This window comes from Oreochromis niloticus, linkage group LG3 (genome assembly GCF_001858045.2).
Source record: "Oreochromis niloticus isolate F11D_XX linkage group LG3, O_niloticus_UMD_NMBU, whole genome shotgun sequence".
Lineage (NCBI taxonomy): Eukaryota > Metazoa > Chordata > Actinopteri > Cichliformes > Cichlidae > Oreochromis > Oreochromis niloticus.
This window is the reverse complement of record NC_031967.2, coordinates 74,990,467-75,007,254: the sequence shown is the minus strand read 5'-3', so window position 1 is coordinate 75,007,254 and position 16,788 is coordinate 74,990,467. Positions and strand designations below refer to the sequence as shown.

The window sequence follows — 16,788 nt, the reverse complement described above, 5'->3', positions numbered from 1 at the left end:
AGAATATGAGGAACCGACAGAGTGACATTAAGTCTAGACAGGTTGCCCTGGCAACAGACCTTAGAAAGGGGAAGTTATTGCAAGCTGCACAGGAAGTTTTAGTGCACAGGCATATTAAAAGAGGAACTGAATAAGAAGAAGTTTTGTGTGTAATGAAACTGTGTGTGACGTATGTGACGTCGAGAGGTACATAAATAACCTGGCTTCCTGTTTTCTGCTGGAGACTGGCTGATGTGAGCAGGCGTTTCTGTGTGTGCTCAGTTTCCATATCCCAGGATATGTAAATAAAGATCATTTTTAAAGTAAAAGACCACTTTTGAGCCATGTTTTCTTGGCCCTAAGAATCAAAAGAACCGTTTTTAACACACTCAAACTTCTTCACATTTGTCTTCAGACACATCCTGAACATTTAGGAACTAAAGAAAGTTTCAAACATCAAAGATCTGAAATATAGAAAAACAACAACAGCCACAGTCAGTAAACTCACCTTAGAGTCTCCAGTGGACAGTTTGGACTCTCCAGTCCAGCACACAGAAGCTTCACTGCTGGATCCCGCATGTCGTTTCCACTCATGTCCAGCTCTGTCAGTTGGGAGGGGTTGGACTTCAGAGCTGAGGCCACAACTTCACAGTGAGTCTCTAAGAGTCCACACTGAGTCAGTCTGTGATGATAGAAAATATCAAATGTGTTATTATAAAAGCAGAAATCTGCATTATAAACACAGACTGAATGTATATGAAGACAAAACAGAGTGAGGTCATAATCTGATGAACATCTGCTCTTCACATCTGTGCTTCAGCTCCTCTTACTGTGTTTGACATGACACAACGATTGAGTCTCTCTCAGACCTGCAGACTTTTAATGAGAATCTTTGTTTGGCTTTAATCTGCAGATGAAGGAGGAAGATTGTCACATTTAGGCTTCCATAATGTCCACAGTCTGTCACTGAGATCCGATCCAGAGTCAGAGAGAAGACGCGCATTTGGACTGTTTCCTGTTTTGAATCTGACTCCAGAACATTTTGAATGAGTTCAGCTCAGTGAAGAGTTCCAGCTGGAAAGATGATCTCTGTTTGCTACCTGCTGCTGTCAGGTACGACTGTTCAAGTCCACACGCAGGAAAAACCTGCTGACTGTTACCAAACGGAGCAGAAATCTCATCACTGGACAATAATGATGAATGAACTCAGAGCTGCTGACATCAGATCTGTTTTCAGGGGAACTAAACACAGAAATTATTGGCTAATTTAAGCTTTCTGAGCCATTATTGTGCTGGTGTGTCGCTAGTTGGCAGAAAAAGATTTGTATTCCTGTTCAGGGCTTCAGTATTTATGACTCCAGATCCAGGTGACAGCAAGTCAAAATGATGTTACCGGTCTGTGTCCAGCAGCAGCCTGTATTCACTTTGAATATTGTTATAACCTGACATGGATCAGTTTGTCTTTGATTGGTTTGTAAATGTCACTGTTTCCATTGGACCTGAGTGACGGTACAAAGACAGAGAGGGAGAGGAAGGAGAGAGAGGATGGAGACAGCAAAGAGAGAGCAAACACACACAGGTGAGAGTGGACAGGTGACCAAGGTCAGCAACCAATCAGAGAGCTTCTGTTTGACCCACAGTCACTGATGATGACTGCACATAACCAAGCAGTGTGTAACTCTGATATCAGATATGGATCCTGCTCTTATAATAATGATCATCAGATGATATTGTTGTGTTATTTTGTAGCTGAATATGATGTTTGTGTGATTATCAGTGAAACAAGCAGTGAGGAGGATGGAGAGAGAGAGAGGACAGAGGGTGAAGTTAGAAACTCTAAAAGGATTTTTCATGGATTTCATGGATGATTTGAGTGATTTCCAGCAGGACACTTAAACATGTCAGTGGACGTCCTAAAGAACATATTCACTGATATGAAACGTGTCATTGAACAGGATTAATATCAGTGGAAACATGGTGGAAACAGCTGTGACTGCATGGATGTGACACACTTCAAATCTGTTCTCCACTCTTGGATTTGGGATCCATGGAGCTGCTGCTGAGTCTGTACAATAAAGGATGGTGTGGAAGGCTGCAGCATACGGACACAAACACTTTGTGGTTACAACATGAACCTCCCACCGTCTATAAAGCTCTGATGACATCATGACGTTTGGCTGCCAGGAAGTTAGCTCGGGAATGTAAACAGCAGCCAGAAACACAGCAGTGAATTCCATCAGCAGAAAACAGGGATGACATTTCAGCAGCAACAACTAAACACTGAACAATCAGCTCTGTGATTAATGAGGACATGAAGTCAGACATTCCTCATTAGGAGCAGCAGCAGGAATGAGAGTGAATCATGAGCTGCTGTGACATCAGTGTTAGCTCACAGATTTGACACATGTTCAGTCCAGATGTCAGCAGTGTCTTCTCACTCAGTTTGTCCCACTGTTGGCAGCTGGTTCACCTCTGAGCCCTCACTCTGAACCACAGCACTGTCACTCATCAGGACACCACACTTTAATCACACTAAACCAGAGTCTTCCTCAGCACCTCACTCACCATGTTTATGCCACTAAACTCCGTGTCTGTAGTTCTGCCTGTAGTCAGAGGAGAAGCTCAGACGGCTCTGGATATTTATCTCTGTTTTTAACATTAGAGTTCACTTCACTACAAAGAAGCTCTTCATAGATTCTTATTTCTGTCTTCTCTCTAACAGGAGCGTCTGAATGACCAACAACAGCAGCAGCAGATTTAAAATACTGCCCCCTAATGACACAACACAGGTACTACATGTAGATGTGAGTCTACAACACACAGCGTACGACTACCAATGCAGGATCATGCTAAGTGCACACACATATTTTCCTGATCAACACAAAATATAATTTTATCTGAGAAACTCAAACCAATGAGAGTTGTTTAGTACTGTGTATATCTGAAGAACTAAACTACTAGTCTACACTAATTAATGATGTTAATTATCACATCTGGACTCACCGAGCCTTTCTGCAGTTCCTCACAGCTGGAATCAGTCTCAGTCGTCCCTGCCATGATGTGTTGTACTCCTGCAGGTCAAACTCATCCAGAACCTCCTCTGACATCTGCAGCATGAAGGCCAGAGCTGAGCACTGGATCTCAGAGAGAAACCTCTCTGATCTGTTCTCTGACTTCAGGAACTCTTGGATCTCCTGATGTACTGAGAGGTCGTTCATCTCCATCAGACAGTGGAAGATGTTGATGCTTCTGTCAGGAGAGATGTCATCACTGTTCATCTTCTTCAGGTTGTTGATGGCTCTCTGGATGGTTTCTGGACTGATCTCTGTCTGACCCAGCAGACCTACTAAGAGTCTCTGGTTGGACCCCAGAGAGAGGCCATGAAGGAAGCGAACAAACAGGTCCAGGTGGCCATTTTTACTCTGGAGGGATTTATAAATGATTCTCTCCAGGAAACCATCCACAGATGACTCCTTCCAGTCTGTCTTCATGAACTCCTCCACCACCTCTGTCTTCCTGTTGGTGAAACAGTGGAACATGTAGACTGCAGCCAGAAACTCCTGAATGCTCAGATGAACAAAGCAGTAGACTTGTTTCTGGAAGATCACACACTCTCTTTTGAAGATCTCTGTACAAACTCCTGAGTACACCGAGGCCTCTGTCACATCCAGACCACACTGCTCCAGGTCTTCTTGGTAGAACATGATGTTTCCTTTCTCCAGATGTTCAAACGCCAGCCTCCCCAGCTTCAGAAGAACTTCCCTGTCAGCCTCCGTCAGCTCCTGTGGACTCGTCTCATGTCCCTCATGGTACTTGTTCTTCTTCCTCTTTGTCTGAACCAGCAGGAAGTGTGAGTACATGTCAGTCAGGGTCTTGGGCAGCTCTCCTCTCTGCTCTGTAGTCAACATGTGCTCCAGAACTGTAGCAGTGATCCAGCAAAAGACTGGGATACTACACATGATGTGGAGGCTCCTGGATGTCTTCATGTGGGAGATGATTCTGCTGGACAGCTCTTCATCACTGAATCTCCTCCTGAAGTACTCCTCCTTCTGGGCGTCAGTGAAGCCTCGTACTTCTGTTAGCCTGTCGACACATGTAGGAGGGATCTGATTGGCTGCTGCAGGTCGGGAAGTTATCCAGACGAGAGCCGAGGGAAGCAGATTCCCCTGGATGAGGTTTGTCAGCAGCTGGCTGACTGATGACTTCTGTGTGACATCAGACAGCAGCTTCCTGTTGGTGAAATCCAATGAAAGTCTGCTTTCATCCAGGCCGTCAAAGATGAACAAAAGCTGAGAGACAGCCAGCTTCTCTGCTGTGACCTTCTGTAATGTTGGATGGAAAACATGGAGCAGCTCCAGAAGACTGTACTGCTCATCTCTGATCAGGTTCAGCTCCCTGAATGAAAGCAGAACCACCACACTGACATGTTGGTTCTCCAAGCCCTCTGCCCAGTCCAGAGTGAACTTCTGCACTGAGAAGGTTTTTCCAACACCAGCCACGCCGTTGGTCAGAACCACTCTGATGGGTCTCTGTTGGTCAGATAAGGCTTTAAAGATGTCCTGGCACCTGATTGGAGTGTCATGGAGAACGTCTATCTTGGAAGCTGTCTTCAGCTGCCTCACCTCATGTTGGGTATGAACCTCTTCACTCTGTCCCTCTGTGATGTAGAGCACAGTGTAGATCGTGTTGAGTAGGGTTTTACTTCCTGTTTCATCAGTTCCTTCAGTCACATGCTCACATCTCCTCCTCAGACTGATCTTATGTTCATCTAAAACCTCCTGCAGACCAACATCTGCTGAAAGAAAGAAGAACAATGAGACTAAAGAGAAAGAAAACTCTTCAATGTCTGAACAACAACAAGAAGTCCAGTTTTCAGAAATGAGCTCGTCAGCAGACAGATGTTCAGTCTTACTTTGTACACAGCTGCTCTGACTGGCTGTCTGCAGTCCATCTCTGGTTATGGGTCTTTCTCCACACTGGGGACAGGAGGAGTCTCCTGATGAAGCAGACTGGTCCCAGTATGAAGAAATGCACTGTCTGCAGAGCCAGTGTCCACAGCTGGTAGAGACTAGATCTTTCATGACATCTTGACACATAGCACACCTGGACAGCTGCTCTACCTCACAAACACCTCTCCTCTTCCTCTCTCTGTGAACACATTTCTTCTTCAATAAAATCATTTACTGACTGCTGCTAAAAATATCCAGATTTAAAGATGGTGCAGAAGTTGTGATGGTCACAGAGTAAAAGTGGAGACTTTTCTGTTTGAAGGCAGCGTTCAGTCTGGAAACAAAGTGATGCTTCATTGATTTCATCAACACTAATGAGCTGCTTTTCCTGTCTGCCTGTCTTATTAAACACTCAGTGATCTGCCTGCAGTTTGCTATGAATACACACTTCTTGCAAAGACTTCACAGTAAAAGCCTTCCATCAGAGGGAACTGCTTATATCTTTCATGATTACTTCACAGAAGTAACTGATTAGTAACAGAAACATATCCAAGATGAGCAGTAGGGCTGGGCGATATGGCCTAAAATCCATATCGCAGTATAATTTGAAGCATGTGCGGTAACGATATATATCGCGATATATTCTTTTCTTCTGTATAACGTATTTTCCACACTATAAGCAGTGTTGGGCAAGTTACTTTGAAAAAGTAATTCAATTATAGTTACTAGTTACTTCTTCAAAAAAAGTAACTGAGTTAGTAACTGAGTTACAATATTCTAAAAGTAATTAATTACTTGGAAAAGTAACTATTGCGTTACTTTAAAAAAAAACAAAGACCGTTTAACCCTCTGGGGTTCAGGGTAGAATTGGCCATTTTTTTACTACTTTTGATTTTCCCTCCACATTTCACCTTAAAAAAACTATTTGCTTTGCTTGTTTGGTATCATCAGCACAACCTCATGTGCCTGAATTTACAGTTATGTTCTCATTTTGTCATACTGTATAACCAGAATTGATCTAACATCAGACAAAAAACATAAACACATTTAATGAATCATATTTCATAACTTCAAATGCAAATATTAATTGTCAATTTTAAAATCCTATGCACAAGTTTTGCAAACAACAAAGTTATTTGCATCCATTTACCTTTTACCCCCCTTTTTTTTTAAATAACCATTTTAAACTATTTACAGAACAATCAGCTGTTCATCAATAAGATGCCACACAAATTATTTGTGCCACTATAAAGGAGAACATCACAGCCTGATACCTGCAGGTCTGACAGCAGCAGGTGTATCACTCCTGTTTCTACCTGGAGACAGCAGTCGCCTCATTGCTATGACACACAACACAAAACTATCCACAACACTACACACTAACTACACAAGACAACACATTAACTACACACTCCAAACACGCTAAACGACACAAATCTTACATCTCAAAACTTGCTCTCCGTCACTCCTAAAACTTTCCCTGTTTTGTTTTGTTTTTTTGCTATTAAGCAGCTAGCGCTAACGTGGCGAAACTATTGAGGAAAAAACGTCGTGTATATCTTGTTTATCATGACTCTGGTTTTACGTGGCCTATCAACACAATTTATAAACTGGTATATGTCACCTTGTTGCTTTGTCTTTAAGTGGTCATGTGATTGGCTTACCAGGGGTCCGTTCTTCGTACCTCGCTTACTACATCCAAGATCAAATGACACATGCAAGATCAAATCATCGCGCTAACTTTGAGCTCGCTAATCCGGTTCTCCGAACACACCTGTTGTTGACGATTAGTACAGCTGGATGAAGTAATCTGAGATCACTGGGTGGCTTAAAAGGGGCTACGCATCGATAGTAGAAACAGTGATCGGCAACCCTTTGATTGGTCGGCGAAGATGTCGAAGGAGCGCGCTCAGTATTTTACAGCAGCAGAGCAAGAACTCTTGATTGAGGGATATCAGGAGTTTCAGAGTTCAATTAAAACGCAAGGGAACACTGCAAAGGCTGCAAAAGCAAGGAGAGAGGGCTGGCAGAAAGTTGCTGACAAATTAAACTCGTAAGTAATTTATTATATTATATTACATTATATCCTCTTTCACATTAGAGCCACAACAGGACCCACTAGAACATGGGAACAAGTAAAAGTGAAATATAAGAATATTCTACAGAATGGTAATATTTATCACTTATATTGCTTTTAGTCCCTTGAAAAGAGACCCTGAAAAAATCTGTTTGTTTGTTTATAACAGCAACCAAGAAAAGGGCAGAGCAAAAAAAGACAGGTGGTGGTCCTGCACCCCGTCGTGTGTGTATATATATAGATATATATATACATAAGGAACGATCCTGTCTATCCCATCTATCCCGCAATATACGCTGAATTCTGAAAACTCTCCTTATCAATCTTGCACCTTCCGCAATGGGTTGCTCGCATACAAACAGACAGGACATGGCTGCGACAGACTTCCCAAATCCACCTTCGCTTTTATAGCAGTGGTCTCTCATCTTGATTACATGAAGTAATTTACTATTACTACCCTAAAATATGAATAACATCTGAAATAATCAAATACATGAAATAGAATGATTAATAGTACATTTCCCTTTTTTTAGGAAATGACCTGTATGTATCTGCATGAAATCAATAAAAGAATCAAATGCTGCATTATCTTTAGTTACATTGATAATATTTATTTATGGCAAAACAGTGGAGAAATATCGCTGTTGCTTTCGTATAAATGAAGCGGACATACCTGAGTGGCCGCGATCTAATCCTGTTTACATAAAGTAAGCCTGCTCCCGAGCAGGTTTACGCTTACAGATCTGTTGCTATGACAGCAAGTCCCGGATGAGCTTCGGAGAACCGAACGATCCAAGATCACGCGAAATCGTCAGCAATCAAATCCAGCTAACTTACTTAGCGAGGTACGAAGAACGGGCCCCTGGACTACTTTATTCTTCCTCAGTCAAACAGCAGCACTCATGCGAATGTTTTGCCCCCTGAGCTCCAGGTGTTGTGCTCGTGATTACCGTCCGCGGGAGCGCGCAGCTGCTTAACGCTGTAGCATCCAGATTACTTACAGCTACTTCCTGCAGCTGATATAAGATGCGGTAACCTGAACACAGCTTCAGCCGTCTGTTTGTTGAAAAATAGTAACGGACCGCGTTTCCTTGTTAGTAACTGTAACGCCGTTGTAACGATAGGAATAGTAATTAGTTAGATTACTCGTTACTGAAAAAAGTAACGCCGTTAGTAACACCGTTACTTGTAACGCCGTTATTCCCATCACTGACTATAAGGCACACTTAAAGTCCTTTAATTTTCTCAAAAATCGAGAGTGTGACTTATGTATGAATTCTGGTTGTGCTTACTGACCTCGAAATGATTTTGGCGTGCAGAAATCTGTTAAAAAATGTTTTGATGGATTGTCAGAGCATTACGGCTGCCGTAGTGAGGAGCTGCGCAGAGTAATCTGGGTCCAAAACTCTGTCCCCTTCAGGTCCCAAAGTCAAACGAACACTGCGGCATCACTGAGAGTTAAAAACTGTCTAAATTCTTTCATCTTTAATAAAATCATTAGCGTTGCTGCTTTACCAGGTGTAACAATTAAGTTTAACACCCAGGCATCCATGAAAACAGAATTTATTAAATTTAACGGAGTTAGAAGTTAACAGGAAGTTAGCTCGCTAGTTTCCACCTAAACATGACATACCATGTTCTGACTGAGAGACTTTTGAAACTAATTAAAACGTTCAGCTCTGCTATCACTTCCAACATAAATGAAGACAGAAAACTAAACAGCAGTGGCGTTTGCAGGGTTACTGAAGTTGGACTACCTGGTATATAATGATCTGCTACGTGATTGCTAGCAACACAGCTACGTTAGCATAACATTAGCACAGTGAAGCTGGAGGATGAACGCCAGCTTTTTTCCACTCAATAAAAGTTAACGTGAGGGATTCTGGTGGTTAGGGACAAATGCAATCGCATAGCAGGATGCTATACACGGGCCAAACTTCAGTCAGGAGAACTGAGAATACTCATCCACAATACAAGGTTAGTTATTAATATACTACAACAACATGGGAATAGAACAGCTGCGAGAGAATTCAGCATTAATGAATCAACGTTACGGAAGTGGAGGAAGCGCAGTTTTTGGCTTTCCCCATATTTCAAAAGTGCTTCATCTCTTTGCCATGACTGTCGCCTGGCATAATTTGCAGATGATAATGGTTGTAGCCGCTGCGATGCTTTCGACCAAAACAGGCTCAGCTTGATGACATCATCAACATGCGCTATCGCGGTATAGTCAAAATCTCTATCGTTGGCCAAATTTATATCGTTTCTATCGTATATCGTTTATATCGCCCACCCCTAGTGAGCAGGTTCCCCTCCAACATAAACTTTAAGCAGCTAAAACATGAATAAATGTAAAAAGTGTCCCAGCTTCCAATCACACTGTACTCGGTGCAGCGTAACAGATGTGGTTTCTGACAGCTGCAGGACCAAACACACACAAGTCCAAACATCTTTGTCTTTGCTGCTTCTTTATTATTTAACAACACAAGATGTAGTTCTTTCCCAGCTGAGCATTAGTTATGCAGCCTTTAGCATTAGCATTGTTAGCATATCTGCAACAGAAACGTGGTCAGAAACTGTTGAGAGGGACCGGCACAGGGAGAGGAGAAGTTATTACAATCAACCCACCGCTGACTCAGTAAGAGTCAGGGGGGCATGCAGGGGACCAACCCTCTCCCACTCAGAGGGGAACCCACACTGCACACTGGTCCTAATGTCAAATCAAATAGAGACGAAATATTTCAAAATATTTCCTAAGTTCAGTCTCAGGAGTGAAGCTTCACCACAATCACAGCTCTGGTTTACTTCATATAAACAATATCCTCGTGAAACCAGCCTATTCATTTATGTCGTCTGTAAAGGACATTTGTTTTCGGTCGATATTGTTTGTATTATTCAAGCTACCCTACTAACTCCTGATGTGCTAGATACTGTGTTGGGGAGTAACGGAATACATGTACCGCCGTTACGTATTCAGAATACAAAATATGAGTAACTGTATTCCGTTACAGTTACCGTTCAAAAAGGTGGTATTCAGAATACAGTTACTTTGTTGAAATAAATGGATTACACTCCGGTACTTCCCTGTTTCATATTGTCGCGGGTCAGGATTGTTTGGGTTTGATTGACAGCTACGTTCTGTTGTTCCAGGCGGCAGCGTTACGGTTGCCATGGTTACAGGGTGACGCGCTCTCTCTCTGCGTGTTTCCTGGGTGAGAGAGCGCCTTTTTGTTGTTGTTGTTGTGCTAAGCTAATAGACAGAATGCTACAGGCATAGCTCTAAAGAATGTAGCTTCATAGGCAGTGTAGTCCGTGCTGGAGGGAGAATGGACTACCATACCCGTTATGTGCCTGTGAGCGAGGGAGGGAGAGAAAGGAAGTCCGAGCTGTCACGGAGCAAAAACGGGAGCTGGAAGCATGTAAATATAATAATAACCACTGCAGCCAAGAAGAGTGTCTGACGAGCCCATTTGTAAGTACGCTATTAAGACTCAACTGTACACTGTGTTCGTGTTTTCCTCCGGAAAAAATAAGTTCCGTTGGAGAAGCCTTTCAACGCCTCTCTCTGTCTCTGGCAAGCAAAGTTGACCCAGACAACAAAGTAAAGCTAGTTTTCGGCTACCAGCCCGATACGGAACCCGACGTATTAGCCAGAGGTCCCTTTACTACGTTTCGGAGCCGCGGACCTTCAGTAACAGTAATAAATCACAGCAATAGTACATTCACGTAGTTGTAAACAGCATGATAATATATTAAGTAATCCAAAGTATTCAGAATACGTTACTCTCATTGAGTAACGTAACGGAATACGTTACAGAATACATTTTGGGGCATGTATTCAGTATTCTGTAGTGGAATACATTTTAAAAGTAACCTTCCCAACACTGGCTGGATAAAGGACATCCTGGGCTTTCTATTGATATCTCATATTTTTGGTGGTCTCTTTTAGCTCTAAATAGGCAGGAAATCACAAGAAAAGTTTAATGCGAAGATTCTTTTTGCCTCGGTTTTCACTAGGATACTGCCAACAGGATTCACTCACCATCCAAAACACTGAACTCAAGTGTTCCAGTCTCTCCCATGACCGTATATGTATAAAATCAGCACCTGGGCATGCAGACTGCTTCTACAAATATCTGTGAAAGAATGGCTCGCTCTCAGGAGCTCAGTGAAGTCCAGCGTGGTGCTGTGACAGGATGCTACCAGTGCATCGGGTCCAGCTGTGAAATGACTTCACTACTAAATATTCCACAGTCAGCTGTTAGTGGGATAATAACAGAGTGGAAGTTACTAGGAACGACAGCAGCTCAGCAATGAAGTGGAAAACACAGAGTGGGCTCAGTGGATGGTGAAGTGCAGAGTTTCTGCAGAGCCCATCACGACTTCATTTGACCTTCAGATGAGCTGATGAACAGAGCTTCATTAAATGGGTTTCCATGGCGACCAGCTGCATCCAAGCCCAAACACAATGGTGCAGTGGAGTAAAGCACATGGCCAATGACTTTAGAGCAGTGGAGATGTGTTCTCCGGAGTGACCAATCACACTTCTCCATCTGACAATCTGATTAACGACTATAGGTTTGTTGGTTGCCAGAGCAACAATGCTTGCATGACTGCATTTAGCCAAAAATAAAGTTGTCATCAACACTTGGGTGGGCTGACATCATATTAAATGCTGTGGATTCAGAATTGGGTGCTACTCAAGTTTACATGTGTGTGAAGGCAGACGAGTGAGTGCTTTTGGTAATACAGTGTAAAGTTGAATTTATTGATTGATTTCCATGAACAGCACTGTGGTTCAGTGTTGTCCTGATGGAGTAACAGCAGCCAGTATGATCCAGGCTTTAGCTGCTGGGTCTCTGTGTGACCTCTCAGACTGTTTAACAGATCAGACACAAAGAGAATCAGAGCAGCTCTTTAAAGACAAACATGAACCCACTCAGGTCACACTTTCCCCACAGATATGAGCATCACTGTCCTCAAACAGCAAATGACCAAGTCTAACATTTGGATCTTTTCTCTTTCATTGTTTTCTTTTTATGAATCTTTGTAACAATCTGAGGATGTTTCAGGTCAGATTTATCCAGGAAACACAAACATGTAAAGGAGTCATCACAGCTCTCTGACCTCGTTGGTCCAGGTTCAGCACGGAAGTCTGGAGGGTCAGCTTTGGACACGTCACTCCTCACAGACGGACAGCTGGACCCTGCAGACTGTGACCTCTGACCTCTGCAGACACAAACATGATTGAAGCAGCTGTGATCACACAGACTGCAGATAATGCAGCTGTTTCCTGTCAGTAACATCCTCTTAGATTAGAGTTCAGCTTTTTACAGGAAAACTGGACAAAACTGATTTTTGTTACAAATTCATTTTCATTTCCTCACAGCTCACAAACACAATCAGAAAATCAACAAAAATGATTTAAAACATATGTGAGATTTACATTTCCAGTTTATCCAACACTACTAAGCAGTCTTTCCCTTTAAATGTAGAAAGATAATGTAGAAATGGAGAAAGATAAAAAACTGTCGTTTTTTATCTTTCTCCATCTCTGAGAGAGGTTCACTCTCTTTCTTTTTGTGTGTTACTTTCTCAGCTGATGTTTTTTGAGCTGATAGAAACACTGCATTTGAAATGACCTAGCACTTTAAAAATGTTTTTCCCTTAATTCTCCTCTACAGTAGGCTAGCTAGATGCTGAAGCACCACGACTGCAACTTATGGACACCTGCAGTCATTCACTGTTCCACTTTTAACCTGCGACTTTAGCCTACGTCATCTCTTTTTATGCGACATCTCCTGGTGATAAATAAAGGAACAGAAGCCTTTCATGTGTTTCTATTGAGGCTTAGATGTTTGAAAGCTTGTAGTGATGTGAAATAAGAACGTCCCAAAATGTGTTAAACCGTGCCCATGATGCCGCCCTGAGCAGCGGCCCATGTCGCCCGTATCAAAAACCGCCACTGTACACAAGCAAGGAAACTGAACCATGATTAAGAAAGAATATTAATGAACCCAGAAAACACATAAACACTGGGTCACAGGACCGTAATAGTTACTTTCTGGGAAAAAGAAAGTTGCTGGTACTCACGCTGCCCCGACGTCATAAGCGCAGTATAAAAGAGGAGATGAGACGTCCTGAGGGCGGCGCGCTCATAACTTAGACCTGTGATGTTATGATGTGTGTTCGCTCTCCTGTATGCATGCAGTAATAAATAGCTTGACCACTGCTCTTTCTGTGTTGCAGACTTTATTTTATAAGAAAATTCCACGACAACATGATGATATAGACTTGTAGTTTACACCGATGAGTTTTCTAAATTCTATCACACACATATACGTAAAAAGTGAGCGTGAGACACTGATGGAGCTCATAAACTCTATTGTACTTCTGCACTGTGTTCAGCATAATATTAATTAGCCATTCATTAGAAGAGCTGTATTGTTGATTTGTCTGCTATTCTACTTAAAAGGTCAAACTAATGTATAATATCGACTCATTACATGTAAAGTATTTCAAGCCTTTTTATAATTTTGATGATGGTGCCCAGGGCACCAAACAGCCTAGGACCGCCCCTGCCTGTGAACCTTCCATGTCTTGTGTCTCTAAAGGATTTTGTTAAGTTGTGCGTTCTCCCTGTCTTGTTGTACCTGATTAGTTCCAGCTGTTGTTTAACTATATTCCCGGAGGAACCAATTCGAGGGATTAATAAAGTTCTGTCTCTGTTTCTCCTCTTTAGCCTCGTTACAAACACTACAGCTAACAGTGGATTTTCCTGTTTTAGCTCAGCCAGCAAACAAACAGAATCACTTCCTGCTGAAGAGACAGAGAGTGAAAGTTTTTAAATAAACTCGTTGCTGCAGCAAAGAGCAGCACAACAGTGAGACAGATTTTTAGCTTCAGTGTTCTTATTCTACACTAAGTCATTGCTTCTGTCACTAATTAGCTAACATGAACTAATCTATGTCTATTAGCAACCAACCAACTCAAAGAGTTCATGTTACTAACAGCTCACCTCTCTGCTGCACAAACAGGCTGGACTTTAAAATGAAGGGGAAAGTCTTTAGACAAGTCACTCTTCAACGACACACAGCTGGGTTCAGGTTCAGCAGGTCTCACTTTGATCCTGTCAGAGAAGAAAAATTTGTTTTGAGCATGAGCAGAAGGAAACTCCAAACTACTGTTTTACAGTGTAAGAACTGAGCACCACCCAGAGGTCATTTACACTGTGCAGAACTATTGATGGTCCCACTGTGAGCAGCAGGAGTTTAAATGTTGGACATGTTTCATAGAATAACTCAGTGACTTCATTTGAGATGCAGTTTAGAGACCAGGATACAACATCAAAGAGTTCATGTTACTAACAGCTCACCTCTCTGCAGCAGACACAGACTGGACTTTAAAATTAAACATGGCGTCTTTAGACGCGTCACTCTTACAGGACACAGAGCTGGGTGGAGGTCCAGGTGGGTTCCTGTGAATAATGATGGAGCAGTGATGTGAGTGCTGAGCTGTGACATGGAGAAGAGTCATGGGCAGTTAGAGATGGTCATCTCACCTCTGAGCTTTGGTCTGGCTCTCATGTTCCCCACACAGAGTGGTTTTAGAGGGAGGGACTCCCTCCTCTCTGTCCTCACACTGATCCATGCTGCTCAATTCACATCAGCTCACACACACTTTCTACCTTCACCTGCAGAGGAAACACAAATCATTCATGTGCACATCAACTGAGAGCTGCAGAGGTCGTGTCTGATGTGTTGGACTAACATCCATCTGAGACACAGATTTCATCAGTTCACTACAAAAAGTGTCACAGAGCCCAGTTCAGCCTCTAAATCCTCCATTAATGTAGTCCTACAAAGCAGCAGGTCAAACGTGGCTGCAGAGAGCAGCTTTATGTCAGTAACAATGTCCAGGGGTCCGTTCTTCGTACCTCGCTTACTACATCCAAGATCAAATCATCGCGCTAACTTTGAGCTCACTAATCCGGTTCTCCGAACACACCTGTTGTTGACGATTAGTATAGCTGGATGAAGTAATGTGAGATCACTGGGTGGCTTAAAAGGGGCTACGCATCGATAGTAGAAACATTGATCGGAAACCCTTTGATTGGTCGGCGAAGATGTCGAAGGAGCGCGCTCAGTATTTTACGGCAGCAGAGCAAGAACTCTTGATTGAGGGATATCAGGAGTTTCAGAGTTTAATTAAAACGCAGGGGAACACTGCAAAGGCTGCAAAAGCAAGGAGAGAGGGCTGGCAGAAAGTTGCTGACAAATTAAAATCGTAAGTGACCCATGATATTACATTATATCATGTGATATTATATTATACCACATTATATCCTCTTTCACATTAGAGCCACAACAGGACCCACTAGAACATGGGAACAAGTAAAAGTGAAATATAAGAATATTCTACAGAATGGTAATATTTATCACTTATATTGCTTTTAGTCTCTTGAAAAAGACCCTGAAAAAATCTGTTTGTTTGTTTATAACAGCAACCAAGAAAAGGGCAGAGCAAATAAAGACAGGTGGTGGTCCTGGACCCCCTCGTGTGTGTATATCCAGGACCAAGCTGACTGCTTACAGAGAGTTCATACTCTGACTGCTAGCTGCTCTGCTAGCTAAGCTAACTCATGTTAATGCTGCTCAGAAAATGTTTATAAAACATTAAAGAGTGAAAAGTAAAGCTTGGAGTCACAGGATGATGCTGGTGCAATGACAGCACTGAGTTCTTCATCGCTGTTCCTTTGTTGTTAAGCCACAGAAAAAAAACCTTAAGGAAAAAATTAAAATATTGATAAATCTGTTTATGTGTAAGACAAAACTTGGCTTAGTTTGTGGAAAGCTGCATGAAGCTGGCAGCGTGATATTTGTCTCAAAACTGCAGGTGTGATGGAGAGAAATGTTTTAGATATTTGTACACAGGAAGGTTTTTGATTGGTGAAGCTGAACTTGATAAACTGAATATAAATGATGAGGGTCTGCAGCTGTACAGCGCTGACGTCAGTGTGCGAAGCTGCAGAAGCTGCATGAGGGAGTTTCTCGCTGTTCTCCAGAAAAAGTCAGTGACATAATGACGCTGCGGAGGAATGCATGTTTCTGACTTCATCCCAGATACACGATGACAAACAGCTTTAGTTTAACTTTACATTTTTAATTTGTTCTCTTTCAGATTCAGATTCCTACACAAACACTCAGAGCCTGAAACACAGAGACTAACTGAAAAACTTTTTGTTTTAAAATCAAAGCGACAGCAGAGCAAGCAAAGAAACAAACGACAGAGCAAATATTCACAGTATATTTCTTTTTTTAGGCAGAAACATGTGTTTCCACGTCACGTACAGCGGCCTCACTCAGAGCTCAGGGCGGGTCAGCCTCTTGGTCCAGCTGTGAGTCCGTTACCGTGAACTATGGAGCGGCAGATTTGTGCTGAACTATGCTGCTCACAGCTGATGTTAGCCAGGAAAACATTACACACTGCTAACGTTACCTTAACACAGAGCTTCACACGGAGACGATCAGCGTCAAAGTTCAAGAGAGAAAAACTTCGGGAAGGAAAAACCAGGGAGGGGCTTGTGGGACAGAGGGTCCGCAGCCACAAACATTCTGACCAATCACAGCACTCCATTTCACTCAGCCTTTGTTACGTCCCCTCCGCTTTTCCACAGCAGTAAACTGTGGCAGTAACAGTCAGAGAGGATGGAGTCAGTGAACGCAGAACATAAGATTTACTGTTGAACGTAGAAAAACACAGAATAGATTAGTTTGAGTGAAT

At 42.5% G+C, this 16,788-nt stretch overlaps 1 protein-coding gene across 1 annotated transcript in view; it reads right to left on the bottom strand.

Moving 5' to 3' along the window:
• The window catches only part of LOC109196968 (NACHT, LRR and PYD domains-containing protein 12-like), a 59,183-nt gene extending 44,314 nt beyond the window's left edge, over positions 1 to 14,869 (bottom strand). Inside the window, exons 1-6 of the mRNA XM_025906097.1 lie at positions 14,567 to 14,869; positions 14,381 to 14,482; positions 14,024 to 14,134; positions 12,133 to 12,234; positions 4,892 to 5,127; positions 2,983 to 4,774 (exon numbers count right to left, since the gene is read on the bottom strand). Of these exons, the coding sequence (XP_025761882.1) occupies positions 2,983 to 4,774; positions 4,892 to 5,127; positions 12,133 to 12,234; positions 14,024 to 14,134; positions 14,381 to 14,482; positions 14,567 to 14,655 (2,432 nt within the window). The 5' untranslated portion in view covers positions 14,656 to 14,869. The remainder of the gene's footprint in view (positions 1 to 2,982; positions 4,775 to 4,891; positions 5,128 to 12,132; positions 12,235 to 14,023; positions 14,135 to 14,380; positions 14,483 to 14,566) is intronic.
• Between the last annotated feature and the right edge of the window lie 1,919 nt (positions 14,870 to 16,788).